General features: G+C 47.2%; 2 protein-coding genes across 3 annotated transcripts in view; both read left to right on the top strand.

Annotated features, from left to right (window-relative positions):
* FANCL (FA complementation group L) overlaps nt 1-19,176 on the top strand; it is a 105,583-nt gene that overhangs the window by 6,062 nt on the left and 80,345 nt on the right. The window lies entirely within an intron of this gene.
* LOC143809143 (uncharacterized) lies at nt 6,732-8,188 on the top strand. The gene is made up of 2 exons (XM_077292290.1): nt 6,732-6,880; nt 6,999-8,188. Exons 1-2 carry the CDS (start codon nt 6,789-6,791, stop codon nt 7,900-7,902), a joined length of 996 nt encoding a protein of 331 aa, XP_077148405.1. The 5' UTR covers nt 6,732-6,788; the 3' UTR covers nt 7,903-8,188.

Below are 19,176 nucleotides of genomic sequence, written 5' to 3' on the forward strand. Positions count from 1 at the left end.
GATGCCGCGAGGACCCGGGGAGGGTAAGTAAGGCACAGTTTCTTATCAATAGCATAGGGAAACATTTCCTGAAAGGGGACACTCGCTTTCACCCATAGTTGCGGGGTAACTTACGGTTTTTGGAATAACCCTTTAAAGTACGTGCGCCTGCTTCCAGTCTGTGACTGACCGGTCATTAGTTTGTCAGTGTCCTGCCTCCTCTGGCCGAGATCTCACACAAGCCTCATTGCTGTGACGACACATGCTCTGATCGATTTATCAGCTCATTGGTGCTATGTGGACATTACTGCACATTCCCATCCCCTCAGTGACGGCGCCTGTGTGAGATGTTGCCAGAGGAGGCAGGTGATTATCGGACAGTCATACACCAGACCGGCGGGAGAAGACCTCGTCCTGCTGCGCATGCGCTTCGTTGTATGTAAAGCACAGAGAACAATGAAACGTGACCTTAAGTACCCAGTGTAGATAAAAACCAGCAAACAATACATATTGCACATACAGCCAAAACAGAAAACGGAATTGTGTACAGTGCCCACAGCGATCACAGTGCAGGTAGAATAAATTGGGAAGATCTCACCCTAATCCTTTACCAATCACCCATGGAACACAGCGCTGGAGGAAGGGGAAAGGCCAGTATGTAGAACCTGTAATCCCCTGTCGTGCCCCTTGTGAAGGACTCCTGTCCTAATAAGGTCAGTATCCAAGTGAAGCCCTATTATTGTTAACCCCAAAACTTTTTCCTATACATTTTGGCCCCATTACAGTTGCTTCATCAGGAGAATATGTGTGTCAGGACTCTGAACATTTTGATGACCTTTTGTGCATTACTGCTCTTTTCCAAGATGGCGTCTTTGGTCTCATGTGCACTGTGTCTTCCTGCTATATACCTCCACCCCAGCCTTTAGTCTGTGCTAGAGTATTCTGCCTTGCATCCAGCTCCTGATGACTCCCTGGCTTTGCACCTGCACCTGCTCCTGTGAACCTGTGTGGTGATCCTGCTACTCTGCTCTGAGTTCCTGCTGCATACACCAGTTCCAGTAATCCTCCTTCATCTGCTGCTCGTGTGTACTCCCATCTGCATTTGCTGGACATGGTTCAGTCAGCATAGAAAACACATTATATGATTAAAAGAGGATCCTTCGTTCTCCCCACAATTGGGGTAGAACCCAGGTCAATCACTAATGTTAATAATCAATAGCTGTATACCAGGTCCATGTACCTGGTTACTGACATTTATGGCAGGTAGATAAGAATTGTGATGGCTGTGAACAAAGGTGTAATGTAAATATACAGTATACAACAGTGGGGTTGAAACTATGGCATGCGTGCCATAGGGGGCATGCAGAGCCCTCCCGGCGGGCATGCGCGCCACTCTTCTCAGCTCATGCACCATCCCCCTAATAGCACTCCGTTTCATCAGGCCACGCACTTGCTGGGGAGATGAGGGTGGTAGCACTAGTTCTGAGGGGATGGCGGAAGGGTCTGGGGGAACGGGCAGAGGAGAGTAGTTTATTCTTTTTTTTATTGTGAGGCCATTATACTGTAGGGTGCACTCTGACGCCATTATGCAGTGTGGAGCACTGTGGGGCCATTATACAGTGTTGAGCACTATGTGGGGCCATTATACTGTATGGAGCACTATGTGGTGCCAGTTATACTGTATGGAGCACTATGGGGGGCCAGTTATACTGTATGGAGCACTATATGGGGCCAATTATACAGTATGGAGCACTGCGGGGCTATTATACTGTATGAAGAGCATTAATTGGAACCATGATACTGTATGCAGGACTCTGTTGATCCATTATACTGTATGTAAGGTAATGCAGGGCCCCGTTATACTGTAAGGAGCAGTATGTCGGGCCCATTACACTGTATGGAGTGCTATTGTATGTGGGGATTACAGTTGGAGAATTAAACTGTGACAATGTCACTATTCTTTGTTGGAGGGATTGAGGGAGGGGGGTACAGTAGGGTCAGCATACTGTGTGTGTGGAGGGTACTGTGGAGGAAATTCACTGTGGGGATATCTTAGGCTACGTTCACATTAGCGGCTGGCGCCGCAGCGGCGGGCGCCGCGGACGCAGCAAGTTGCATTTTTGCTGCGTCCAAAATCAATTAAAAAAAGGACGCATGCGGCGCAAAACGCAGCGTTGTGCATGCGTTTTGCTGCGTTTTTGTTTGCGTTGTGCGCTGCGGCGCCGACGCTGCGGCGCACAACGCAAATGTGAACGTAGCCTTACTGTGTTTGGGGGCACTTTTGTTTGCATCATACTTAATTATCTGTTTTATTCAAGTTTTTTTATCCTTTGTTATTACATATTTAAATTAGGCCATCTGGTCATATGCTTTTTAATGCTCTTACATAACATATTATATAATTCCAAAAGTTATCTGTTTTATTTGATAAGGAAACACTTCCTTAATTGTAGACATTTTTGGTAACATATCAAGGCTGACATCCTTGGCTTAAAGGGTTATTTTCATCATGATAAAGGGCTACAATTGCAAATAGGTTGTAAAAATAAACTACTTTGAAATGTTACTTTTCATTAAAAATCATTTCCATTCTCGAGAACAGACTATCTCAATGCTTAATTAGAATATTTATATTGTGTGCTGTCCCATATCGATCGTAGTGATCAGATGTGCGAGGTTGTCCTCAGACCCTGTATGTATTTTGGGGGTAAGCAGACGGAGGACAAAATCAAGATATCCTCTATCTCTGACCCGCTGTCACAATTGATCAGCTTGTTTGATAAAGTCCTTTTAATCTGAGCAGTTACGCTTTAGGTGTAAGTATTGCCCTGTGAGGATGTCTCTCCTGAGTTGGACCGGTTGGTGACTGTCTCCCAGAGGAGCATTGCACAGCGAATAAGCCTCCTTACCTTGACAAGCCAGCTGGTATGTCACTCTCCATAAGGAGAAACGTTACCCCTTAGACCCCAGTCCAGAGCCTCTCACCTAGCCAAATCAGTTCTCATGCTTCGCACTGACGAGGGCCAACAGCCCGAAACACCGTGTCTGCGAATTGAGATACTGATTTGGCTTTTATCCTAAGTCATATTGCACGACTCATTAAAGGGTTGATTGTGACTTGTAGGATCGCTACCTCCAATAGGTGGCGCTATAGAGTTAAGTCCTCTTTTTTTCAGCAGAGGCAATTTGCATATTTAAATTCACTTCAAGAGAGCATTAGTGGAGGTAGGCTTGTTTTAAGGTGTCCCTCTGTTCTCTCAATCAGCAAATCTAGAAATGGGACTCTCTCCCTGTTAATTTCACAGGTGAATTGGAGACCAACTGGATTTGTATTTAGGGTCTCAACTCAATTCTCAGGCACTGATCTATTTAGATCCCCCAAGAGAGGAGGCAACTTTGATAAAGTGTTGCTCCATAGAGAGATGAAATGCATTTACAGTTTAGAAACATATAGTCCTCACCGCCTCAATGAACTGCTTAATTTCAGTTTTTTTTTATAATCTCCCCGGAAAACCCCCTCTATTCCCAACCCTCCTTTTTTCCCATTTATTCTCATGGATACTGTATATCTCCATTGTACTATGATACACCTTAATAATAAATATAATAATCTTTATTTTTATATAGTGCTAACATATTCCGCAGCGCTTTACAGTTTGCACACATTATCATCGCTGTCCCCGATGGGGCTCACAATCTAAATTCCCTATCACTATGTCTTTAGAATGTGGGAGGAAACCGGAGAATCCGGAGGAGACCCACGCAAACACGGGGAGAACATACAAACTCCTGGCAGATGTTGTCCAAGGTGGGATTAGAACCCAGGACTCCTGCCCTGCAAGGCTGCAGTGCTAACCACTGAGCCACCGTGCACCTTGGTTCAGTGTCATAATCGATCCATCACAATTCTTATCTACCTACCATAAATGTCGGTAACCAGGTGTATCTACAGTGCCTTGATTAATAACATTAGTGATTGACCTGGGTCCTACCCCAATTGTGGGGTCAACAAAGGATCCTCGTTTAATCATATAATGTGTTTTCTATGCTGATTGAACCGAAAGGAAGACTCTATACATCATCTCACTCCGGGTGGTCACTTCATGCCCTGGAGGGGAGTATATTCCTTTGAGTGGGAGATCACTTAGGTTATGGTGTTATATACATCTTGCTGGCCGGTCTATTCCAATCCCTTGGCTGGGGCAGGCATTGTAAGTGTGCCTGTAGAAGTATATGCCCCAGGGTGTCCCGAGTGTACATAATGCCATTTTTAGCATTGGAAGCCACTCCTGTGACGTGTATCGCATCAGTCTAATGTATTTGTTCCAATCGGCTGGAGCGAGATGTTCTCTGATACACCCCCGATGGTGCGAACCGTGTCATCCCACTGATGGCTGCTGCTATTGGCTGAGGGAATACACCCCCCCCAAAAAAAAAGCTGTCAATGTGCCTATCTGGCAGCTCTGGAGCTTAATTACTGATGCCCTTAATATGGCTTAGTCCCATTGCAGTTTTTTTTTTTTACCCAAACTTATATCATGACTTAGGCTGCTTTCACACATCAGGTTTTTTGTTTCAGGCGAATTCCGGCTCTTCCGCCAAAAAACGGAATTGAAAACCGGAGAAACCGGATCCGGATTTTCCCCCGTTGAATATTATTGGCGCCGGATGGCCCAGCGTTCCTTCCGGTTTGATGCCGACGGCGAGTCAATTGCGGCGTCTGGAAAAAAGTCTACTGTAATGTTTTTTGTCTCCGGCGAAAAAGCCGGAAAGGCCGGATCCGGCCTTTCCGGCTTTTTGCAACAATGCATGTCTATGGACGCCGGAAAGCGCCGGATCCGGAAAAAGTCGGATCCGGCGGCCGTATCCGGCTTTTTACACTGAGCATGCTCCAAAACTATGGTCAGCCCCCTGGACTATATATAAAGCAGGGCCATGAGGCCTTCATCCATTTCCAGCCAAAAAGCAGAAGAGCCAACACCCTGCCACACCCTGCCAAGACGGAAGGAGCCAGAGAGCCTGCCACAGAGCCGAGAGCCTGCCACAGAGCTGAGAGCCTGCCACAGCCTGCCATAGAGTCGAGAGCCTGCCACAGAGCCTGCCACAGAGCCTGCCACAATGCCGAGAGCCTGCCACAATGCCGAGAGCCTGCCACAGAGCCGAGAGCCTGCCACAGAGCCTGCCACAAAGCCGAGAGCCTGCTGCCACAGAGCCTGCCACAGAGCTGAGAGCCTGCCACAGCCTGCCATAGAGCCGAGAGCCTGCTGCCACAGAGCCTGCCACAGAGCTGAGAGCCTGCCACAGAGCCTGCCACAATGCCGAGAGCCTGCCACAATGCCGAGAGCCTGCCACAGAGCCGAGAGCCTGCCACAGAGCCTGCCACAAAGCCGAGAGCCTGCTGCCAGAGAGCCTGCCACAGAGCTGAGAGCCTGCCACAGAGCCTGCCACAAAGCCGAGAGCCTGCCACAGAGCCGAGAGCCTGCCACAGAGCCTGCCACAGAGCCGAGAGCCTGCCACAGAGCTGAGAGCCTGCCACAGAGCCTGCCACAAAGCCGAGAGCCTGCCACAGAGCCGAGAGCCTGCTGCCACAGAGCCTGCCACAGAGCTGAGAGCCTGCCACAGAGCCTGCCACAGCCGAGAGCCTGCCACAGAGCTGAGAGCCTGCCAGAGAGCTTGCCACAGAGCTGAGAGCTTGACACAGAGCCGAGAGCCTGCCACAGAGCCGAGAGCCTGCCACAGAGCCGAGAGCCTGCCACAGAGCCGAGAGCCTGCCAGAGAGACGAGAGCCTGCCACAGAGCCGAGAGCCTGCCACAGAGCCTGCCAGAGAGCAGAGAGCCTGAGGCTTCAGCCATGTCTTCAGGGAGCCCTCCTCATCGTCGTCAACGCACAGAGGTAAATATGAACATAAGTTCTCTTGCTCCATCGTTGTGTGTGTGTGTGAATGTGTGTGAGTGTGTGTGAGTGTGTGTGTATCTATAATGTATTTTTTTATCTTTCATCGTAGGAAGCTGATGAAGCTGACTCCCCAGTAGAAGAGGTGCTCCCCGAAGAAGAGGGAAGGGGTGGAGAAACACACGGAGAGGGCTCACAATTGGTATGTATCTGTCATGTATTGCGGAAACACACCCTACACTACACACAAAACATAACACGAGATACTTACAACAAAACACATAGAAACTGATACTTTCAAACCTCACACAACACATACAAAACATATATATCATATGGCACGCAACACATAGAATGGCTACCAATAAGCACAACATTTTTTTTAATTTTGCTTCTAGAGTTCGGAATCTGGTGCCCAAGCAAGAGGTCCTTCCAGAGGCTCCCAGGGTCATCGGCGTGACTCTCGTGGCGGCCGTCGTCGTGTAGGTTTTTTATTTTTGGGGGGGAGGTTAGCAATGTTTCAAATTTGGTGTTAATTTTTTTTCCCCCTTTTCAAACAGGTTTCACAGCGTGCTCAAGAATCGGACGTTGAGGAGGCCGGCCTTGATATTGACCTCCTCATCGATCTTGTCAGAGACAGGGAGCCGTTGTGGAATATGGGTGACCGCCGCCATGCTGATCTCTCAGTGACCCGTCGACTCTTGGAGCAAATCTGCTGCGAACTGATACCGAGGTGGGAGGACCTTGATGTTCGGGCCCAGATTCAAGAACGTAAGTATCCTCAGTTCAGTTTTGGTGATGCATTCTAAAATGCTGTTTCTAACCAAGTTGTCTTTCTCCTTTTTTAACAGGTGAGCGGATTGTGAAAAGGTGGCGGTCAATCAGGGATCGCTTTAAGAAGGAGTTCAACAAAGAGATGCGGGCCCCGAGTGGATCTGGAGGACGCAGGAGCACGTACAAATATGCAAGGGCCCTGTCGTTCCTCAGGTCAACGATGGTCACCCGAAGGTAAGTATTACCCACCACATGCACTAATGTTTTACATGTCTAAACCTCTTTTGCTCTTTCAGCCAGGGCCATGCACTGACAGTATATACATTTTTTGTTTTTCTCTTTTCTTCCACAGAACCGTCGGGAGCACTCGGGAGCCTGCAGCACAGTTGAACCCTTCTGGGGCGATCCCTCAGGAGGCCGCCACCGAGGGACACTTTGACAGTGAGGAACCCTCTGCACCTTCCCACTCTGCACCTTCCCACTCTGCACCTTCCCACTCTGCACCTTCCCACTCTGCACCTTCCCACTCTGCACCTTCCCACTCTGCACCTTCCCACTCTGCACCTTCCCACTCTACTGATCCCTCTTTCCCATCCACGAGCGCTGGAGCATCCTGGCCGGTTCCATTGCATGTAGCTGCTGGTGAGGACATAGCGTTTCCTGTACCCCACCCCTCTGCTGCAGCCACCTCTAGTACACCTGTAGCATCGGGGCGGTTTCGGCAGAGGGGTCAGGTACATAGTTATGCTCCCAAGTTCTTGCACCTGAACGCATCGTTCCAGAACTGTCTGAAAGTTTTGTCCGAGCAAATGGCTGCAGGTTTCAATTTCATAAATAAAAGTATACTCGAGATGCATAAACTTCTGGTAACGATGCGTTCAGAGGCAAGACAGTCACCGAACAACACTTTTTTTCAGTCGATACTTGAGCAAATGGAGGCGCTATCTACTTCTCAGCAGATGCAAGTAATGGAATCCTGCCAGTCCACTCTAGCGCTCATTGCCTCAAGAGCAGATACTCTTGCCACCCATGCATCAACTGCCCCACCTTCCTCCACTGTCCATCACTACAGCCACTACCATCCTCCTGACCCGTACCGCCAACCAGACCGTGACCCATCCCACCAACATCACCATCACCCACATCGTACCCGTGCCACGTCCCAAACTCCACAACACTTCCAGCGTTCCCGTGCCCCTTCCCACCAGTCACAATACCAGCCTCCCGCCCGTGCCCCTCCCCACCAGTCACACTAACAACCTCACGCCTGTGTCCCTTCCCACCAGCCACACTACCAGCCTCCCACCCGTGCCCCTTCCCACCTATATGATGATCACGACCCTTACAACTTCCCATCTACTTCATCCTCGCCTCCTCTCCCTGCCCACTTCCAACAGCCTCTATCACCCTCTTCCAAACCCTCTTCTCCACCCATCACTCCTTCTGCCTCCCAATCCATAACCTACACCCCTCCATCCTACCAAATTCCTAACCCCAATCCCACTTTCTTGTCCACCTGCTCAATTGCTTTCTCCACTCCTTCACCGCTACCTATTGATCCTTCCCCACCACCAACACATTCCTCTCTGCACACTCCCACTGTCGAAGTGTCCCTATCCGACAGCCCCTCCAACAGTATCTCCACCCCGATGTATGAAAACCTATAGTTACCTGTGTGTTTTTTTGGTTGTTTAATATTGTTAATAAAACTTTTTGGTTGAAAACTCTATTTGTCCCTAATGAATAAATACAAGAAACACTTTTGTTAAACAAGGTTTATTGGTAACAGCTAATACTTTGGGAACAACCCAAACAGATGCACATCCTTAAAAATTAAAATCAAACAGGTACCCAACATTGCTAAAAGGTAAACCCAAACAGGTACACAACATGGGTAAAAGGTAAAAACCAAACTGGTACACAACATTGCTAAAAGGTAAACCCAAACAGGTACACAACATGGGTAAAAGGTAAAAACCAAACTGGTACACAACATGGGTAAAAGGTAAAAACCAAACTGGTACACAACATGGGTAAAAGGTAAAAACCAAACTGGTACACAACATGGGTAAAAGTAAAAACAACAGGTACACAACATGGGTAAAGGTTACAGTTATTACTAGGTACATACAAAGTGTTTAAACTCTCTCATCCTGCCAGTGTATTCTTCCTTGGGGTGAAATAAAATATTCTGCAAAGTGATCCCGTGTTCTGGAAACTGGCAGAACTTCTGTATGTCTGGTTGCTATAATCCGCCAAGGTGGTTTCGGAAGAGTGGTCCTCAATGGAAAGCTGTTCCTTGGATATAACATAATTGTGTAGGACAACACACGCTTTCACCACCTCATCCACAGTGTCTGTCTTCAAGTTAATGGATGTGAGTAGAACTCTCCATTTGGCGGTTAGGATCCCAAACGCACACTCCACCATTCTCCTTGCACGTGTGAGTCTTTTAGTATTGGTTAAACTACGGCTGGAGTAGGGTTTCAAAAGATGCTCGGAAAGCTGAAAAGCTTCATCCCCAACACATACAAATGGCATTGGTGGCTCAGAGGTTTGAGGCAGTGGTCTTGGGGGGGGGGAAATTGAAAGGTTTGTCCATATAAATGCCGCCCCATAGAAGACAGTTTGAAAACTTGCGAATCATTAGAACGGCCATACGCCCCAATGTCCACCGCTACAAATTTATAATCCGCATCAGCAATGGCCATCAGCACTATGGAAAAGTACTTCTTGTAGTTGAAATACTGAGATCCAGAACCAGCCGGTTTCACGATACGGATGTGTTTCCCGTCCACCGCACCCAAGCAATTGGGAAACTGGCACACTTCCAGGAATCTGTCAGCTACTTCCAACCATGTCTGCATTGTGGGATGTGGAATGTATTCTTCATGCAGAGAGTCCCACAGTGCACGGCAAGTGTGCCTCACTATTCCTGATATGGTTGAAATGCTCAGTCTGAACTGAAAATGTAGTGAAGACAGGGATTCACCAGTTGCAAGGAATCTGTGGACAAAAGCAAGGCTGAAATTACTGTAAATTCAAAATATCAACGAAAGTGCCCTACAAGAGTTGATTCAAAAAGAATGCTTACCGAAGAGTGACCATCAGACGCTCAGCCGGGGTTATGGAGAATCGGCAATAGGTATCACTCCTTCTTATCAGATGTTCAACCCGCTCCACCAATATATCAAAGTTCTCCGCTTTCATCCGAACATAGCTGAAAAACTTGTCAGGGTCACCTCGAAGCTCCATATACAAAGTGGAAAAGACTCCGCGGGTCATTCTCTGTGCCGTGATGGGGTGGATCCACAAACGGCTTCGTCGCAGACGCATGACACGCTGTCTCTCTCGCTCTTTCTCAATAACAATTGCTTTCAATCGATTCGCCTCTGTGATAAAATCCACGTTATTCTGCAGAATCTTTGCAATAATGCCGTCCATCTTGCTCTGTATCTTGCTCCTCTCCAACCCGTCACAGATGCTAGGAACACTGTATATATAGTTTTACGCCGGCCAATCACGTTTTTAGCCTTTCAGGGGGCGTTTTTAAAAGCCGGATCCGTAAAAAACCGGAAAAAAAATCGGAAGAACCTGATGGCAACCGGTTGAGACGGATCCGGTTTTTCGCCGGATCCGGACAACGGATCCGGCGAAAAACCGGATCCGTCTCAACCGGTTGCTATCCGGTTTCCTGAAAAAAAAAACGGATCCGGTGATGCGGCGCGACGCCGGAACCGGCATCCGGCAAAAAACCTGATGTGTGAAAGCAGCCTAAGACTTAAAGTCGAAACGCATTGATCGTTTCTAGACTCTGAACCAGTGTGTTTACAGTGCTGGACACCAAATATTTGGATTATTTTTTGCTTATGCCTATTAAGTTATTTACCCTCACCATTCGCTGGACACACCTGCTTTCTATCAATCTTGTATCTACTCCAGTAATCACATATTCCCCTGATGAGGCCATTGTAATAGGGCTGAAAAGCATAGGGAAAGTTTTGGGGGTTAACAGTAATAGGGCTTCACTTGGGTACTGCCCTTGTTAGGGCTGGAGACCTTCACGGGGCACGACAGGGGATTATAAGTTCTACATACTGACCTTTCCCCTTCCTCCAGCGCTGTGTTCCATGGGTGATAGGTAAAGGATTAGGGTGAGAGCTTCCCAATTTATTCTACCTACACTGTAATCGTCGTGGGCACTTTATGCAATACCGTTTTCTGTTTTTGCTGTTATGTACAATACGTGTTGTTTGTTGGTTTTTATCTACACTTGGTACCTGTTTAGTATTTAACTAGGTTCACTTAAAGGTTAATTTTTACAGTACTCCTTGCTATATATACAGTGGGTATGGAAAGTATTCAAACCCCTTTAATGTTTTCACTCTGTTTCATTGCAGTCATTTGGTAAATTCAAAAAAGTTTTTTTTCACATTAATGTACACTCTGCACCCCATCTTGACTGAAAAAAAACTGAAATTTAGAAATTTATGCAAATTTAATAAAAAAGAAAAACTGAAACATCACATGGTCATAAGTATTCAGACCCTTTGCTCAGACACTCATATTTAAGGCCTCTTTCACACTTCCGTCTTTCTTTTTCCGTCACAATCCGTTGTTTTGTGAAAAACAAAAAAAAACGGATCCAGCAAATGGTGCTGCTGGATCCGTTTTTATTTTCATAGACTTGTATTAGCGACGGATTGTGACGGATGGCCTCACGTTTCATCCGTCGTGCGCTGGATCCGTCGTAAAATTGCTGTCCGTCGGGCGGAGACAACGCACAGAGGAATGTTTTTTCTGTACGTCGGAAAATCGCTCAGCGACGGATCCTGCGCTGTCTGTCGTTGGCTATAATAGAAGCCTATGGGCACAGGATCTGTCGCTGACTGAAAAGCAGGAATCCAGCGATGGATGCAGTCTTTTCAAACTGAGCATACGCGGAAGAATTTCCCGTGAGGGAAATTCTCTCTCTTTTTTTTCCTATTGATGCTGCTTATGCAACATCAATAGTAAAAAGATATAATGTTAAAAAAAAAAAAAAAATCGTGATATTCTTACCTTCCGGCGTCCCCCGATGCTCATGATGCTGCCGGCAGCTCCGGTTCCCAGTTATGCATAGCAAAATGACCCGATGATGTAGCGGTCTCGCGAGACCGCTATGTCATCACTAGGGTTGAGCGACCTTGACTTTTTTAGGGTCGAGTCATGTTTCACGAAACCCGACTGTTGGAAAAGTCGAGTCGGGCGAAATTGGCCGATTACTGCGCAAAGTCGAGGATCGGCCGGAACACGAAACCCTATGCACGTCAATGGGATTTTTTTTTCTCTCTCTCTCTCTCTCTCTCTCTCTCCCCCCCTCCGTCCCAGCACAGAAAATTTCGTTTTACACATTCCAAATCGCTACTGCGCACAAGCGATAAAATGATGATAGGCGTGCACGCCCTAACCCTATGTCATCACTCTGCCCACGCTCCTTCATTGGCTGTAAAAATGGCGCTAAACGCGCCATACAAAACGCGACTTTGGCGCCAAGATCGCGTACCGCATGGCCGACCCCACACAGGGATCGGGTCGGGTTTCATGAGACGCCGACTTTAGCAAAAGTCGGCGACTTATGAAAATGAACGATCCGTTTCGCTCAACCCTAGTCATCACAGGTTATTGTCTCGCTATGCACCACTGGGAACGGAGCATCGCAAGCATCGGGAAGGCTGCAGAGGCTGCGCGGGACGCCGGAAGGTAAGAATATCATGATTTTGTTTAAATTATTTTTATCATGGATTGTGTTGTGTATGCGTTTTCGTAGCAAAAAACCACAGCGAAGACGCATACACAACATGTGCACATAGCCTTCTAGGATGCACTGGAACCGTCAAAAAAAACGGCTCTAGTGCATTTTTTTTTTACAATCAGCACAGGATCCGTCTTCTCAACATTTTGATGGATTGTGACTGATTGTAAAAAATGGAAGTGTGAAAGAGGCCTAAGTCACATGCTGTTCATTTCCTTTTGATCTTCCTTCAGATGGTTCTACTCCATTATTGGAGTCCAGCTGTGTTTAATTAAACTGATAGGACTTGATTTGGAAAGGCACACATGCACACATCTGTCTATATAAGACCTCACAACTCACAGTGCATGTCAGACCAAATGATAATCATGAGGTCAAAGGAACTGGCCAAGGAGCTCAGAGACAGAATTGTGGCAAGGCACAGATCTGGCCAAGGTTACAACACAATTTCTGCAGTACTCAAGGATCCTAAGAGCACATTGGCCTCCATAATCCTTAAATGGAAGAAGTTTGGGACCACCAGAAGTCTTCCTAAACCTGGCCATCCAGCCAAACTGTGCAATCATGGGAGAAGAGCCTTGGAGAGAGAGATAAAGAAGAACCCCAAGATAACTGTGGCTGAGCTCCAGAGATGCAGTAGGGAGATAGGAGAAAGTTCCACAAAGTCAACTGTCACTGCAGCCCTCCACCAGTCAGGCCTTTATGGCAGAGTGGCTCTACGGGAGCATCTCCTCAGTGCAAGACATATGAAAGCCCGCATAGAGTTTGCCAAAAAAAAAAACACACGAGGGACTCCCGGACTAGGAGAAATAAGATTCTCTGGTCTGATGAGACGAAGTTGGACTGTCATGATTCCCAATGGCAGGGAAACATCAAAACACAAAGATAACGGACGAGCTCTGGGTGATGGAATCTCGAGCTGACCGTGAGCTAAATCTACCACACAACTAATAGTAGCCAGGGAGCATACCTGATTAACCCTAGATGCCACGCACCAGCCGGAGGACTAACTACCCCTGGTAGAGGAAGGAACAGACCTGGCTTACCTCTAGGGAAATACCCCAAAAGATGATAGCAGCCCCCCACATGTAATGACGGTGAGTTTAGAGGAAAAGACATACACAGTATGAAGGTAGATTTAGCAAAGAGAGGTCCACTTACTAGATAGCAGAAGGATACAAAAGAGGACTTCACGGTCAACTGAAAACCCTATCAAAAAACCATCCTGAAATTACTTTAAGACTCCTGTGTCAACTCATGACACAGGAGTGGCAATTTCAGCCCACAAGAGCTTCCAGCTACAGAGAATAACAAAACTGCAAACTGGACAAAAGATACAAAACAAAAGGACAAAGTCCACTTAGCTGATTAGCAGACTAGTAGCAGGAACATGCAACCGAAGGCTCTGGTTACAATGATGACCGGCAAGGAAATGACTGGAGAGCAAGGCTAAATAGGAAACTCCCAAACACTGATGGGAGCAGGTGAACTGAGACAGCAAAGACACACAAGTCACCAGTACCACCAGCAACCACCAGGGGAGCCCAAAAGCGGATTCACAACATTGGACCTTTTTGATGATAATTCTAAGCTGTATGTGTGGAGAAAACCAGGCACTGCTCATCACCTGCCCTGTTATGATCCCAGTGGCTTAGGATCACAAATCTAACCAGCTAAGTCAGAGACAATAGGACGAGCTCTGGGGATGTGGTAACTGGACTGACCGCAAAGCTGATCCTAACCAAACACACTAAAGGTAGCCGTGGAACGTTTCCTGAAATCCTAGACGTCTCTTCACGGCCTGAGAAACTGACTACCCCTAGAGATAAAGTAAGACCTCACTTGCCTCAGAGAAATAACCCCAAAGAAATAGAACAGCCCCCCACAAATAATAACGGTGAGTTAAGAGGAAAAGACAAACGCAGAGATGAAACAGGTTAAGCAAATGAGGCCCGCTAACACTAGATAGCAGAAAATAGCAAGGGATCTGTGCGGTCAGTAAAAAACCCTATACAAAAATATCCACGCAGAGAATGCGAGAACCCCCACACCAACTAACGATGTGGGGGGAGCAACTCAGCACCCCAGAGCTACCAGCAAGCAGAGAAATCACATATTAGCAAGCTGGACAAAACTCATAATATTCTAGGAACATATTGAACACAGATGAGCAAGAATAAGCAAACAGAACTTAGCTTCTCTTGAAGAGACTGGTAACGGATGTGGACAGGAGCAAACAGAATAGCACTGAATACAACGACAGCAGGCATAGACTGAGATTCCAAGTGAGCTTAAATAGAAAACCAGCCCACAGATAACGAGACAGCTGATGCCAGTCACAAACCTGCAGAAAGACAGCACTCACACAGTACCACTTGTGACCACAAGAGGGAGCCCAGAAATAGAGTTCACAACAGTACCCCCTCCCTTCAGGAGGGGTCACCGAACCCTCATCAAAACCCCCAGGGCGATCAGGACGAGCCACATGGAAGGCACGAACCAAATCGGCCGCATGAACATCAGAGGCGACAACCCAGGAATTATCCTCCTGACCATAGCCCTTCCACTTAACCAAATACTGAAGCCTCCGTCTAGAAATACGAGAATCCAAGATCTTCTCCACCACGTACTCCAATTCGCCCTCCACCAGCACTGGGGCAGGGGGCTCAACAGAAGGAACCACAGGCACCACATACCTCCGCAACAAAGACCTATGAAACACGTTATGAATGGCAAACAACGCTGGGAGGTCCAAATGAAATGACACCGGGTTAAGGATTTCCAAAATCTTATAAGGACCGATGAAGCGAGGCTTGAATTTAGGAGAGGAAACCTTCATAGGAACATACCGAGAAGACAGCCATACCAAATCCCCAACACGAAGTCGGGGACCCACACCGCGACGGCGGTTGGCAAAGCGCTGAGCCTTCTCCTGTGACAACTTCAAATTGTCCACCACATGGTTCCAAATCTGCTACAACCTATCCACCACAGAATCCACCCCAGGACAGTCAGAAGGTTCAACCTGACCCGAGGAAAAACGAGGATGAAAACCAGAATTGCAGAAAAAAGGCGAAACCAAAGTAGCAGAACTAGCCCGATTATTAAGGGCAAACTCGGCCAATGGCAAAAAAGTCACCCAATCATCCTGATCAGCAGAAAAAAAACATCTCAAATAAGTTTCCAAGGTCTGATTAGTTCGCTCGGTTTGGCCATTCGTCTGAGGATGGAAGGCCGACGAAAAAGACAAATCAATGCCCATCTTAGCACAAAAGATCCGCCAAAATCTGGACACAAACTGGGATCCTCTGTCAGACACAATATTTTCAGGGATGCCGTGCAAGCAAACCACATTCTGAAAAAATAGAGGAACCAAATCGGAGGAGGAAGGCAACTTAGGCAAGGGCACCAAATGGACCATTTTAGAAAAACGATCACACACCATCCAGATGACAGACATTCTCTGAGAGACTGGAAGATCCGAAATAAAATCCATGGAAATGTGCGTCCAAGGCCTCTTCGGGACAGGCAAAGGCAAAAGCAAACCGCTGGCACGAGAACAGCAAGGCTTAGCCCGAGCACAAATCCCACTGGACTGCACAAAGGAACGCACATCCCGCGACAAGAAAGGCCACCAGAAGGACCTAGCCACCAAATCCCTGGTACCAAAAATCCCAGGATGGCCTGCCAACACCGAAGAATGAACCTCGGAAATAACTCCGCTGGTCCATCTATCTGGGACAAACAGTCTCTCTGGTGGGCAACGGTCAGGTTTATCCGCCTGAAATTTCTGCAGCACTCGTCGCAAATCTGGGGAAATGGCAGACAAAATCACTCCCTCTCTGAGGACACCAGCCGGCTCTGAAACTCCCGGAGAGTCAGGCACAAAACTCCTAGAAAGAGCATCAGCCTTCACGTTCTTCGAACCAGGCAGGTACAAGACCACGAAATCGAAACGGGAGAAAAACAACGACCAACGAGCCTGTCTAGGATTCAGCCGCTTGGCAGACTCGAGATAAATCAGATTTTTGTGATCAGTCAAGACCACCACACGATGCTTAGCTCCCTCGAGCCAATGTCGCCACTCCTCAAATGCCCACTTCATAGCCAACAACTCCCGATTACCAACATCATAATTCCGCTCGGCAGGCGAAAACTTTCTTGAAAAGAAAGCACAAGGCTTCATCACAGAGCCATCAGAGCTTCTCTGCGACAAAACAGCCCCTGCTCCAATCTCAGAAGCATCAACCTCGACCTGAAAAGGAAGAGAGACATCAGGCTGACACAAAACTGGAGCCGAAGAAAACCGGCGCTTCAGCTCCCGAAAGGCTTCCACGGCCGCAGGAGACCAATTAGTCACATCAGAACCCTTCTTGGTCAAATCCGTCAAGGGTTTAACCACGCCAGAAAAATTAGCAATGAAGCGACGGTAAAAATTAGCAAAACCCAAGAACTTCTGAAGACTCTTAACAGATGTAGGCTGAGTCCAGTCATGAATAGCCTGGACCTTGACTGGCTCCATCTCAATAGTAGAAGGAGAAAGAATAAAACCCAAAAAGGAAACCTTCTGTACTCCGAAGAGACATTTTGAGCCCTTCACAAATAAGGCATTAGCACGCAAGACCTGAAATACCATCCTGACCTGCTTCACATGGGACTCCCAGTCCTCAGAAAAGACCAAAATGTCATCCAGATACACAATCATAAATTTATCCAGATATTCTCGGAAGATGTCATGCATGAAGGACTGGAACACAGAAGGAGCATTAGAGAGTCCAAAAGGCATCACCAAGTACTCAAAATGGCCCTCGGGCGTATTAAATGCTGTTTTCCATTCATCCCCCTGCTTAATACGCACAAGGTTATACGCACCACGAAGATCTATCTTGGTGAACCAACTGGACCCCTTAATCCGAGCAAACAGATCAGATAATAATGGCAAAGGATACTGAAATTTGACCGTGATTTTATTTAGAAGACGATAATCTATACAAGGTCTCAGAGAACCATCCTTCTTGGCCACAAAAAAGAATCCAGCACCAAGAGGGGAGGAGGACGGGCGAATATGTCCCTTCTCTAAAGACTCCTTTATATAACTCCGCATTGCGGCATGTTCTGGTACAGACAAATTAAAAAGTCGTCCCTTGGGGAACTTACTACCAGGAATCAAATTTATAGCACAATCACAATCCCTGTGAGGAGGCAGGGCACCGGATCTGGGCTCATCAAATACATCCTGGTAGTCCGACAAAAACTCAGGGACCTCAGAAGGAGTGGAAGAAGCAATTGACACCAAAGGAGCATCGCCATGAATCCCCTGGCAACCCCAACTTGAAACAGACATAGCTTTCCAATCCAGAACTGGATTATGGGCCTGCAGCCATGGCAGACCCAAAACGACAACATCATGCAGATTATGCAGCACAAGAAAGCGAATCACCTCCTGATGTACAGGAGTCATGCACATGGTCACTTGAGTCCAATACTGAGGCTTATTCTCAGCCAATGGTGTAGCATCAATACCCCTCAGTGGAATAGGGAATTCCAAAGGCTCCAGGACAAAACCACAGCGCCTGGCAAACGACACATCCATCAGGTTCAGGGCAGCACCCGAATCCACAAAAGCCATAACCGAGTAGGATGACAAAGAACAAATTAAAGTAACAGACAAAATGAATTTAGGCTGTATAGTACCAACGGTGACAGATTTAGCGATTTTTTTTTACGCGCTTAGAGCATGCTGAGATAACATGAGTTGAATCACCACAGTAAAAGCACAACCCATTTTGACGTCTATGATTTTGCCGCTCAATTCTGGTCAGAATTCGGTCACATTGCACAGACTCAGGTCTCTGTTCAGAAAACACCGCCAGATGGTGCGTAGATTTGCGCTCCCACAAACGCCGATCAATCTGAATGGCCAAAGCCATTGAGTCATTCAGACTTGCAGGCGTAGGGAACCCCACCATAACATTCTTAATGGCTTCAGAAAGACCTCTGAAATTTGCAGCCAGGGCACACTCATTCCATTGAGTAAGCACCGACCATTTCCGAAATTTTTGACAATACACCTCAGCTTCATCCTGGCCCTGAGAGAGAGCCAGCAAGGCCTTTTCTGCCTGGTTCTCAAGATTAGGTTCCTCATAAAGCAGTCCAAGCGCCAGAAAAAACGCATCCACATTCAGCATTGCAGGATCTCCTGGCGCCAGGGAGAAAGCCCAATCTTGAGGGTCGCCGCATAACAAGGAGATAACAATTTTTACTTGCTGAGCGGAATCACCAGAGGAACGAGGTCTCAAAGAAAGAAATAATTTACAATTATTCTTAAAATTCAGAAACCCAGATCTATCTCCAGAAAACAACTCAGGAATAGGTACTTTTGGCTCAGACATAGGACTGTGAACAACAAAATCCTGAATGCTTTGCACCCTTGCAGCAAGATGATCCACACTAGAAGTCAGACTCTGAATATCCATGTCTGCAGCTGAACTCAAAGCCACCCAGAGATTAAGGGAATGAGAGAAGCTGGACAGACTGCAGCAAAGGGAGAGGAAAAAAAAAAATTGTACTCAGGACTTCTCTTATCCCACTTCTGCGATGCATTAAACACTTTTGCTCCTGCTGTACGGTTATGATCCCAGTGGCTTAGGATCACAAATCTAACCAGCTAAGTCAGAGACAATAGGACGAGCTCTGGGGATGTGGTAACTGGACTGACCGCAAAGCTGATCCTAAC

This window comes from Ranitomeya variabilis, chromosome 2 (assembly GCF_051348905.1).
Source record: "Ranitomeya variabilis isolate aRanVar5 chromosome 2, aRanVar5.hap1, whole genome shotgun sequence".
Lineage (NCBI taxonomy): Eukaryota > Metazoa > Chordata > Amphibia > Anura > Dendrobatidae > Ranitomeya > Ranitomeya variabilis.

Coding starts and splice junctions, on each gene's coding strand:
- LOC143809143 (XM_077292290.1), top strand. CDS start 6,789: ATGCGGGCCCCGAGTGGATCTGGAGGACGCAGGAGCACGTACAAATAT. Junction 6,881..6,998: donor TCAACGATGGTCACCCGAAG/GTAAGTATTACC, acceptor TTTCTTCCACAG/AACCGTCGGGAGCACTCGGG.